This window comes from Bison bison, unplaced genomic scaffold, assembly GCF_000754665.1.
Source record: "Bison bison bison isolate TAMUID 2011002044 unplaced genomic scaffold, Bison_UMD1.0 scf7180017864524, whole genome shotgun sequence".
NCBI lineage: Eukaryota > Metazoa > Chordata > Mammalia > Artiodactyla > Bovidae > Bison > Bison bison.
Window position 1 is genome coordinate 4,399,607 of NW_011495075.1, and position 12,257 is coordinate 4,411,863.

At 40.5% G+C, this 12,257-nt stretch overlaps 1 protein-coding gene across 1 annotated transcript in view; it reads left to right on the plus strand.

Annotated features, from left to right (window-relative positions):
* DENND1B (DENN/MADD domain containing 1B) overlaps positions 1-12,257 on the plus strand; it is a 270,331-nt gene that overhangs the window by 74,437 nt on the left and 183,637 nt on the right. The window contains exon 6 of the mRNA XM_010831135.1: positions 8,777-8,820. Within this exon, the coding sequence (XP_010829437.1) occupies positions 8,777-8,820 (44 nt within the window). The remainder of the gene's footprint in view (positions 1-8,776; positions 8,821-12,257) is intronic.

Consider the following 12,257-nt stretch of genomic DNA (forward strand, 5'->3'; position numbering starts at 1 on the left):
TCACGTTCTCCTGTCCGGCTTCATCTCCGCCCTCCTGTCTTCACGTTCTCCTGTCCGGCTTCATCTCCGCCCTCCTGTCTTCACGTTCTCCTGTCCGGCTTCATCTCCACCCTCCTGTCTTCACGTTCTCCTGTCCCGCTTCATCTCCGCCCTCCTGTCTTCACATTCTCCTGTCCGGCTTCATCTCCACCCTCCTGTCTTCACTCTCCTCCCCGTACAGCCCCTTCGTTGCGTTGCCTGCATGCATCGTGCCTCCCTTTCCTCTTTTCCGTTTTTTTCTTGGTGTGCTTCTCCTGCTCGTCCTGCCGCCGGAGCTCATTTTACTGTGTGGCTTATGCTTTACATCAGGTTCCCGTTTTTTAGCCATGATCTTGCTCAGTGTTCTGCCATGTTTATTTGAGCATTTTTTGGATATACTCTCTTCCCTTGACTTTCTTAAACACATGCTAACAGTATTCTCCAGACACTGCTGTCGTTCCTCCTCCCTTGGTTTAGTTGCTTCCTCTCATACTTCAGCGGTTTAGTCACTCAGTCGTGTCCTACCTTTGTGACCCCAGGGACTGTAGCCCTCCAGGCTCCTCTGTCCATGCGATATTCTCCAGGCAAGAGTACTGGAGTGGGTTGCCATTTCCATCTTCAGAGGCTCTTCCCGACCCAGGAGTCGGACCTGAGTCACCTGCATTGCATGCGGATTCTTTACTGCTGAGCCCCTGTGGGTGCGTTTTAAATGCTCTAGTCAGGCCCCTGCCCTTGTGGCTTCATCCCTTGATGGTCTCTCTCCTACTTTACATTCCAGATTATTCCTTTTTTTCTTTCAGTTCCAAATATTTTCTTCTTTCTTTTAACCTCGAAGACTCAGTGCATATTGTTTCTCCGTTCTGGAATGTTCTCTGCCCACTTTATAGCCCAAGTCAACCTTTGCTTGTCTAACTCCAGTGTAACTTTGCATGTGCTTTTCCCTCCTGGTGGTTTAGTGACTTTCTAAATTAGCATGGATTTCCTTGTGCTGCCTGTCCTGTAGTATCCTGTAGGCTTATTTTATTGTGCTATAGGTTTAGGCAAGACTATGCTTGTGCTCAGTCATGTCCAAGTCTTTGTGATCCCATGGGCTGTAGCTTGCCAGGCTCCTCTGTCCATGGAATTCTGCAGGCAAGAATACTGGAGTGGGTTGCTGTTTCCTCCTCCAGGGGAGCTTCCCTACCCAGGGATTGAAGCTGTGCCTCCTGCGTCTCATACATGGCAGGTGGATTCTTTACCCGCTTAGCCACTGGGGAGTCCCAGATGCTCTCCTTTTCAATGTGTCGTAGAGACCAGTTTTGTTTAGTCCACATTGTATCTCCATGGGTGGAGACGTTTCTTTAATGATCCCTGCTCATTTATACTCAAGAGACATCACCATTCTTTTGTCAGGAACAGTTTTTGAAATGATAAGCCACTAAATTTTCGAGTTCAAGCATTCCTGCAGGATACCTTGTTGGCCCAAAAACCTAGACAACTCTGTGACGTCTTCTCCATGTATGCTGTGGGGCCTTGGAGGGCAGGGGTTTCTCCTGTTTCTTTAGCATTGCGTAGATCTTTGAACAAAGTAAATCAAACTTAAGTTAAATGGGACAGAGAAATATACTGATTATGGAAATTATTTAAAGTGGCTGCTCCTTAGATGTCAACTAAAGACAGTCTAGTCTCTGACAGCAACTAGCCTTATAATTAAGACACACTTCTCATTGTTTAGCTTCAGTTTCCTCATTTGTAAAGTTCTGACTTTACCGTGTAGATGAATAAACTCTGAAGGTATAATCAAGCAAAACACTAATGTTATATATTTTGCCTATTCAAAAGTATGTAGTCTCTGAACCATGGTTTATAAATGCACAGTTTTAAAATATTCATCTACGAATTCCACAGAATTAAGTAAATGTTACTCATTTGTACAAATCAACATTCTTTCTACATTAAAAAAATAGTGTATTCAAATCACAATATTTTAAGTTATTTTAATTTTGGTTTTTAGTTTCAGGCCAGAAAATGTGAAAGGTCTGGTTGTAAAGGAAAATTTTACTACAGTTTTCTCACTTTACATTAGAAAAAGCCTCAGTCTTCAGGAGTTTGGAATGCTTGCAGTGGTGATGCACAAATAACACAGTAAACACTCTTTTTCCAAGTTTACCGATTTAATAAAAATTTGTATATTTTTCTTACTACACTGTAACATTCTTTTATTAAAGTAAGAGTTGAATTATGTTTGTGTGAAAACCAAGTTGTGTGTTCTTCCTTTGCTGTTTACTTGGCTTCCGGATCGTTGGTGGCACAGTTTCTTTTTAAACTAAGTTGCAGAGTCTCCTCTGAGTGGCGGGCGGGCCCTGGAAAGAAGACAGATGCAGAGTGTCCCGGGCGTCAGGGGCAGCGCTGGCCCTGCCAGCCGTTCCCATCCTCTCACCCATAAAGACAGCATAAAAGGGACCTAACTTTGCCAGATCGGATCTTGTATCTGGAAAGAAATCCTCAGGGAACAGAAAATTTCAGTCTCTGCGCATCCATTTGAAACTTGGGTTATTACTGCTTTCAGAGCTCCTTTGTTTCTTTCGCTGCAGTGCTTGTGAGGCGTTGCTGCCAAGATGCGTCAGATGCAGCGTAAGCAACCACACAGGCAGGAGCTAAGTGAACCCACTCCAGATGCGCAGGCACGATTAGAGTACATTTTTGGGTGCCGAAGTGTAATGCTCACTGACTGAAGAGAAAAGAAATAGGCTGTTTCCCACTATGTGACTAAACCGATGGATGCTTGTTTCATGTGTTCGCTTGTTTGTCTTCTGGGAAAGAACAGACGGGACAGAATAAAGCCACGTAGTGAGTAGGGGATGAAGAAAAGTAACAGACGAAAACATACTTAGGCAAAAGCCACAGGTGACAGGGCGGACGGTCCGGGCTGACCAGCAGGGCGAGTGTCCTTGCTTGAAGATTTAAGTGCAAGGAATCTGTCAAATGGTGGTGGTCGTGTGTAGTTGCTAAGTTGTGTCCGACTCTCTGCGACCCCACGGACTGCAGCATGCCAGGCTCCTCTGTCCTCCACTGTCTCCAGGAGTTTGCTCAAATGCTTGTCCTCTGAGTCAGTGATGTTATCCAACCATCTCATCCTCTGCCCCCCGCCTTCTCCTTTTGCCTTCAATCTTTCCCAGCATCAGGATCTTCTCTTAAGTCGGTTCTTCGCATCATGTGGCCAAAGTATTGGAGTTTCAGCTTCAGCATCAGTCCTTCCAATGAATATTCAGAACTGATTTCCTTTAGGATTGACTCTTGCAGTCCAAGGGACTCTCAAGAGTCTTCTCCAGCACCACAATTTGAAAGCATCAGTTCTTTGGCACTCTGTTTTTTTTATCGTCCAACTTTCACAACCATAAATTACCAGGGTCCAGCCCCAGTAGGATTCGGCGAATTTGAAGCGGGCATGGCTTTGGCAAACTGGATACAATAGCTTTAATTAAATATTAATTAGAGATATAAAGAGTAATAGAATGAGGATAGCTCAGTAGGAAAATTCAGTGGAGAAAAGAGGCTGAATAACTTGGTTTACGTGGAAAGCTAATAAAATTTCAAGACAAGAAATTTGCGTCACCTACGTAGGCTGCAGGCATCCTCCCATTCTCCCGAAGGAGAGGAGACACTAAGACCTCCCTGGTCAGATCTTAGAAGCCCAGCATAATTAGTAGGCTTGACGAGCCTCCACGCTCCAGATGGGAATTCAGCCAGAAGGTGAGAGAAAGAACGACATGGGGAGACCAGTCTTTCTAGGAACTGATCCCATTCTTTATTTTCCAGGGTCTGCTTTTATACACAGAGATGTAATACAAAAGTCATGTGGGGTCAGCAGTCCTGACTTTTATCAAAATCAGGTGCTTCATATAAATGTATACAAAGGTCATAGGGATGCTACATCATCTTCTGGCCAAGTGGCCTGCTAACAATTTATGACCCTCTCCTTGTGACAGCGGTCAGTCAACCAGAACACTTATTTCTCCAGGGGTGATTATTCTTAAAAGAGATGCCACCTTCCGAAGGCACCAGATAAAGTTACATTCTTATAGGGTGAGGGTGTAGTGGGTTTTAATTAAGGAAAGAATTTGCTTAGCCTAAGGTCTAACGTGATTAATATCAAAGGTTAATATTTCTTCTATATATTCATTAATGTGTATAAGGGCAGGGGATGTGGAGACTTAGCAGCAAACATTGGCTCAACAAATGAAAAACCCTTCACCAATACAGTTTCTAATCAGCCCACTATACTACACTAATAATTTCCTAACTCCTTAAAAGAATCTGTTTTTAGAAAGTTTAGAGCATCTCGTGCCTCTCGGTTGGGAGGCTGTGAACAATCACATGTGGCCAGACAAGCCTGTCAGGCAGGCTAGAGAACCTTCAGAGGAGTTTGTAGGTTGAAACACACCTGTCACGCCGAGGAATTATTGTTAACTGGAGCTCTAAGTTAACTCCTTCTCCGAAAGAGGGGGTGGGGGACAGCCCCCCGTAAAGTCAGAGGTGTAGGTGAGAGCACAAAGCAGTAAAGTAGGCAGACTTTGGTTTTTGGGGGGTAGATGCTCGAGAATTTCCAGGGGGACTCCTGAGGCTCGATCCCGTCTTTGCGTATGTCGAGCCCCCTTCCTCATGACCTTTGCCACGGGCAGAGTTCCTCACGCTGGCTCCCGGCAATAAATGACTGCTGGAAAAACCATAGCTTTGACTATATGAACTTTTTTTTTTTGGCAAAGTTATATCTATTTTTTAATATGCTGTGTAGATCTGTCAGCTTTCCTTGCAAGGAGCAAACATCTTTTAATTTCATATCTGCTACACTGTTTGCAGTGCTTTTAGAGCCCAAGAAAGTAAAATTTGTCACTTCTTCTACTTTTTCCCTTTTTCAGTGTACTTGCTCAGTTGTGTCCAACTCTTTGTGACCCCATGGACTGCAGCACAGCAGGCTTCCCTGTCTATCACCAACTCCCGGAGCTTGCTCAAACTCATGTCCATCGAGTCGTTGATGCCATCAAACCATCTCAATCTCTGTGGTCCCCTTCTCCTCCCACCTTTAATCTTTCCCAGCATCAGGGTCTTTTCCAGTGAGTCAGTTCTTCACAGTAGGTGGCCAAAGTATTGGAGTTTCAGCTTCAGCATCAGTCCTTCCAATGAATATTCAGGACTGATTTCCTTTAGGATGGACTGGTTGGATCTCCTTGCAGTCCAGGGGACTCTCAAGAGTCTTCTCCAACACCGTAGTTCAAAAGCAACAATTCTTCAGCGCTCAGCTTTCTTTATAGTCCAGCTCTCACACCCATACACGACTATTGGAAAAACCATAGCTTTGACTAGATGGACCTTTGTTGGTAAAGTAATGTCTCTGCTTTTTAATATGCTGTCTAGGTTGGTCATATCTTTTCTTCCAAGAAGCAAGTGTCTTTTAATTTCATGATTGCAGTCACTATCTGCAGTGATTTTGGAACCCAGGAAAATAAAGTCTTTCACTGTTTCTATTGTTTACCCATCTATTTGACATGAAGTTAGGGGACCAGATGCCATGATCTTAGTTTTGTCAATGTTGAGTTTTAAGACAACTTTTTCACTCTCCTCTTACACTTTCATCAAGAGGCTCTTTAGTTCTTCACTTTCTGCCATAAGGGTGGTGTCATCTGCATATCTGAGGTTATTGATATTTCTCCTGGCAATCTTGATTCCAGCTTGTGCTTCATTTCCCCTTTTATTTGCCATGAAATGATGGGATTGGATGCCATGATCTTAGTTTTTTGAATGTTGAGTTTTAAGCCAGCTTTTTCACTCTTCTCTTTCACCCTCATCAAATAGTAACTAGAAATAGAAGGGGTATTGAAAATACTCACATTGAAACTCTCTAATTCTGTTATTTATAAGAAGGGGCTATTGTACATTTCTGCATGATGACTTTTAATAGAGCCATCATATATTGTGTTAATTTATGAAGATAATAACTTTGGTTTACTATCACATGAAGAATCCATCATATACTTTTTTATGAGATTCAAATCCTAATAGCTACCATTTTTGATACAACTGCCACATAAACCCACACACACACATACACTTGCACATGTAAATGTTTTCCAGAATAGTTTCCACAGGACATTAACATCTGAGTGTATTTTTAGGGGATCTGTACATGCCGTGGGCTTCCCAGGTAGCGCTGGTGATAAAGAACCCACCTGCCAAGGCAGGAAATGTAAGAGGTGTGGCTTCGATCCTCTGTCAGCAGGACCCCCTGGAGAGGGGAATGGCAACTGACTCCAGTGTTCTTGTTTGGAGAAGTTCATGGACTGAGGAGCCTGGCAAGCTACAGTCCATGGGGTTGCAAAGAGTCAGACACGGCTGGGCAACTGACACTAACAGGTCGTAATCATTTAAAAAGTATACGTTTGGTTTTACAGGAAGGTGTAATCATTTAATATTAGCTCCATAAATTTGTAGTGCATCATTCTTATGTAAGATTTTTAAGTGATTTTTATGTTAACCTATGTAGTAATTTTTTTATTCCTTAATAAATAAAAAGGTTAATTGTAGAAAGCATGCTTTTTTAAAGTTCAAATATTTGAAAAAAATCTTTTGATCTCAATACAGCAAGAGAAGCCAGCTCATGCTGAAAATATCACCAGGTATCTATTGCATTTTGGAATTAAAACTCAAAATTATGCATCATTGGACTGTACTTTTTTAAAAGCAATATAGTAGTGAAAATAATGGGATTGAACCGTAACTTTTCACTGACTGGGTACATCAAGTGATATCTTTGATCTAACAAGCCTTTTACCTGGAGTGGAATTCAAATCCTGTGTATCAGTGATGGTTGCTACTTACATTGGACTTTCAAAGGCTTTTTCAGAAGTAGTATTATCCATTGTACAGTATCCTTTTAAAACACATTTGCAGTAGTCAGAAATATGTTTTTGACAGAATTAAAAAATATGTAACCAAAATATTTATTAGTGATCCTTAAAAAAGCTTCTTTTTATTATGCTAAGTAGAAGAGAAATATTGTTAAGAAATACTGAAAATGAAAAACCAGTGGGAATATTTATGAAACACTCATTTTTATATATGAATAACTGGATATAATAGAAAAATATCTCTAAAATGTCCCAGAACATCAATTGTATTTTAAATAAGCTTGATGATGTATGCCTACCAACTTCTCTATTATTTTAAAAACTGACTTAGAGAGTTGCATATATGGGCTTTCAAAAGTGAAACTTGGTATAAAACAAACATTATTACAGTATTTATACATTTTTATTGAGATTTTATTTTATTTATTTTACTTTATTTTTCATTTTTAAAAAATTGAATTATAGTTGATATACCGGGGAAGGAGCCTGGAGGGCTATAGTCCATGGTGTTGCAAAGAGTTGGACGCAACTAAACAATTAACACCCACACGTATAGTTGATATACAGGAAATTTAAGTTGTAGGTGTTCAGCATAGTGAGTCACAGTTTTAAAGGTTACATTCCATTTATAGTTACTACAAAACAACTGGCTATATTCCCCATATTGTATGGTATATCCTTGAGCGTATTTATTTTGGATATAATAGTTTGTATCTCAGCACCACACCTCTGTCTTGCCCCTCCCCTTTGCCTCTCCCACTGGAAACCATCATTTGTCCTGTACATCTGTGAGTCTGTTTCGTTTTTGCTACATTCATTAGTTTCATTTTTTAGAGTCCGCATATAAGTGACATCATACGGTATTTGTCTTTTTATGTCTGACTTATTTTACTTAGTACAATACCCTCCAAGGCCATCCATGTTGCTGCAGATGGCAAAATTTCATTCTTTTTTCTGGCTGAGTAGTATTACATTGTGTGTGTGTGTGTGTGTGTGTGTGTGTGTGTGTGTGTACATGTACACACTGCATCTTATTCATCCACTCGTCTGTTGATGGATAGTTAGGCTACTTCCATATCCTGGCAATTGTGAATAGTGCTCCTGTGAGCATTGGGGTTCATGTATCTTTTCCAGTTCGTGTTTTTGGCTTTTTTTTGGATGGGTACCCAGGAGTGGAATCGCTGGATCATTGGTAGCCCTGCTTTTCGTTTTCTCGGAGTCTTCGTTCTGTTTTCCGTGGTGGCCGTACCAGTTTAAGTCCTGTCGTAGTGTAGGGTGATTCCCGTTTCTCCACATCCTCGCCGACATTTGTTGTTTTTGGTGCTGCCGTTCTGACAGGTGTGACGTGATGTCTCATTGTGGTTTTAGTTTGCATTTCTCGGATTCACGATGTTGAGCACCTTTTCATGTGTCTGTTGGCATGTCCTCTTTGGGAAAATGTCTATTTAGGATTTTAAGTGGAAATTTAAGGTGATGTATTTTGGTCTAGTTTCTGTGGGCTATAATGTATTGAATTACATATTTACCACATTTATATGTTTTTCAAATTAAAACCAGTATATTAAGTGGAGTTAAATCTGAAAATTTATATTTTAGAATCTTAATGTCCAAGGTGTATAAATCAAAAATGAGTTGCTTTTGATTTGTAATAGTTTGACCAGATTATTCATTTTATTATTCCTGTTCTAAAGCTCATTAAAACCCTTAAACTATCAAAATATTTAATTTTGAACCTCATTGATTGTAAATATTTAAAGAAAAAAATTTTAATTATTTTAAAAAGTAGCTCTGACAATCTTAAGAGTGTTTGAACTAGACTGTTGCCGTGGCTGCGTCGTTTTCTCTGGGTAACGCCCTCTGTCTATCGTTTACAGATCCGGAGGTGTTGTGGAAGTTCCCAGAGGACTTTGCAGACCAGGTTGGAACCACATCATTTTTAAAAAGCATTTAAAATTGAATATTGATGATTATTACTGCTGTTACTGCTACTACTGGTACTGAAGCTACTGCTGCCTATGAATCACTATAAGTATTTCCTCTTGGTCAGCTCTGAGAGTAAAAAGCCATGTATGGAGAGTATCTGGAAAATGTTTGGAAGTTGCCAGCGAGATGGGTGATGAAGAGGCCCATCTTGAAGCTAATAGGAAGTGAATGTTCACAGTTTCCACGTGTTTTTACACTCTTTTAATGTATCTGTGGAAAATATATTTAGAAACACTTAAGCATTTCCCCATCAGAAAGACCGATGGTGCGGTTCTTTGAGGAATACCCTTCTGTCGGTAGAACAAAAGGGTGCTACTTAGCTCTTTCTTAGCTGTGTAAGTAGGACAGTAAGAAGTAGTAGCTGCTGTAACTAAGAGACCAGTTCTGTCCTTGTTACAGTAATATTGGGACCATTAATATATATGAGTTGAACTGGCATTATTTCCTTATTTTAAAATAATTCTTATTTGTAGCTTTATTTTCTTAAAACAGGAGACTTCAAAATGAATTTACTGTATTTGTATTTTAAGTGTAATCTTCTCTAGTTCCTTAAGTATTTAGTGTGACCAAAACTGTGAATTATTTCGACATGATGTGTGTAAATTAAAAAATCCTTATAGTTTATATTATACATTTATAATTTTGAAGTGAATTATATGGGTAACCATACACATTTAAATTTTTACACAATATACTACTCTTTCTGGAAATCTGATGAGCAGGTTCCTTTTTTTTCTTTTGTCTGCAAAGAAATGGGGTGAAACAATTTTGTCACTGTTAAAATTATAGAATTATAACCCTACAAGCTTAAGCATGTTAAGTTCACAGATATAATTTACAAAAATGAAAGCTGATAAAAGTCTTCATTTTAAAGCAGTTCATTCAGAAATATACTGACATGTGATTTTGATGTGGAAGAATAATTTATAACATGAAAATCCATATCTAAAATTAGGAACTTTCGCTGAAAATGTGAGTTCAGTGAGCATGTTAAATATTAGTTAGATTGACTGTTGTTTCACATAATAAGAGAATATGTGCTTTTAATTTGTCTTTAGCCTTTTGGAGAAAGAATAGACTTATAAGTATTTTAGGTATATAAGTCCGTACAGTGAAGACGGGATTTGTACATATGAGGCTCCATTGGGTTTGTTCCTCAGTAATGGGAAGTTACTTCTCTTGGATATGCCTTTAATGTAGGAGTTCAGTTTAGTTGCTCAGTCATGTCCGACTCTTTGCGACCCCATGGACTGCAGCACGCCAGGCTTCCCTGTCCATCATCAACTCCCAGAGCTTGCTCAAACTCATGTCCATTGAGTCAGTGATGCCATCCAACCATTTCATCCTTTATTGTCCCCTTTTCCTCCCATTTTCAGTCTTTCCCAGCATCAGGGTCTTTTCCCGTGAGTCAGTTCTTCACATCAGGTGCCGAAAGTATTGGAGTTTTAGCTTCAGCATCAGTCCTTCCAATGAATATCTAGGACTGATTTCCTTTAGGGTTGACTGGTTTGATCTCCTTGCAGTCCAAGGGACTCTCAAGAGTCTTCTCCAACACCACAGTTCAAAAGCATCAATTCTTCAGTGCTCAGCTTTCTTCATGGTCCAACTCCCACATCCATACATGACTACTGGAGAAACCATAGCTTTGACTAGACGGACCTTTGTTGGCAAAGTAATGTCTCTGCTTTTTAATATGCTGTCTAGGTTTGTCTCAGCTATGCAGGAGACCTGGGTTTGATTCCTGGGTGGGGAAGATCTCCTGGAGAAGGAAATGGCAACCCACTCCAGTGTTCTTGCCTGGAGAATCCCATGGACAGAGGAGCCTGCGGGCTGTTGTCTGTGGGGTCGCAAGAATCAGACACGACAGCGATTAAACCACCATGACGGGAAGTTAGGTTAGAGCCTTGCTGACTCATTTTACTGTTGTAAAATTCTGTTTCTCTCTTGGTCTTTCTAGTTCTCTCTGGTCTCACCTCCTGTCCGGATTCTTTATTTCTTTGTAATTTCTAACTCTTAAAACTGCCCCTGAGAATTCCTAGGGCATCTGGAGGCTCCTCACTTTGGGTTCGCTGAAGTGATGGCATGCTTGTGGAGTTCAGCTGCAGTAAATTTTTCAGTGAGACAGACTGTTGCTGTTCCTCTTTGTGACTGATAAACTGGTGATAGGAATGTCTTAGCTGTTGCTTTGTTTCCCACATTTGTGAGGTCAGGGGGACATTAATAAGCCCTCACATACTTAGTGAAACACAGAAGCATTTGACCACGTAAAGTTGATGAGCATTCATAACCCCCAGGATTTCAGGGCACAGCGGTTCTTGTAGACTTTTTGAAAGGAACTTTAGGTAGTATTTTGTCTAACTACTTCACTTTATATCTAAAGAAACCACACTTCGTGTGGGAATCCAGCCACGGGCTGTGGAGAATGGTTTTGTTATATGCTTTCTGGCGAATATTCTGAATACTACAGATGACCCGTGGTGCTAGTGGTCAAGAACCTGCCCACCAGCGCAGGAGACGTAAGAGACACGGCTTTGATCCCTGGGTTGGGAAGATTCCCTGGAGAAGGGCAAGGCAACCCCCTCCAGTACTCTTGCCTGGAGAATCCTGTGGACAGAGGAGCCTGGTGGGCTGCAGTCTGTGGGGGTCACAAAGAGTCAGACACGACAGAAGCGACTTAGCACAGCACACAGCACTCTGTGTTTCTTGTCGCTTTTATCTTTTCCTGGTTTCGTATATGAATTGTCTCCTTCCTCCTAAACAGCCTTTTCAGTGGATCTGCGATGCTTCAGTAAAGATAATTCTTTTTAAAAAAGCTCTTTGTTTAGCTCTTACCGTGTACTAGGCACTGTGCTAGGTGCTTATGTGCATAATTGATTTTATCTTCATCCTTCCAGTACTGTTAGGAGATAGTATCGGTTCTGAAACTGAGACTTAAGTAAGAAACTGGCCTGATAACACATTGCTTAGAAGAGGCAGAGCTAAGACTTGAGGGCAGGTTTGTCTAACTCAGAAGCATGTTCTATTAACAAGTAAGGTATATTATTATTTCTGCTTGGAATGCTGACCCAAGCCCTACTTGCTTATTATAGCTCTTTTTAAAAAAATTTAGTATATAAAGTCCCCTATCCCCTAGTATCTTTATAATTGGAAAGCAGTGTGTATTTTAATCCACAGAAGTAATAGCAATTCATTTACTCCTTTGGTTCTACCTCATGGAGCTCTTGATCCATCATAAGCATTTGTTTATTATATGGAAAATAATAAACCACTTTTGATTTGGTTTCCTTCTTTTGGCAATAGAAGAACCAGTGGGACAACCCAAACCACACTTCAGGAGGAGATGTAATTGATTTGATTTTAGTGTTTTTTTTT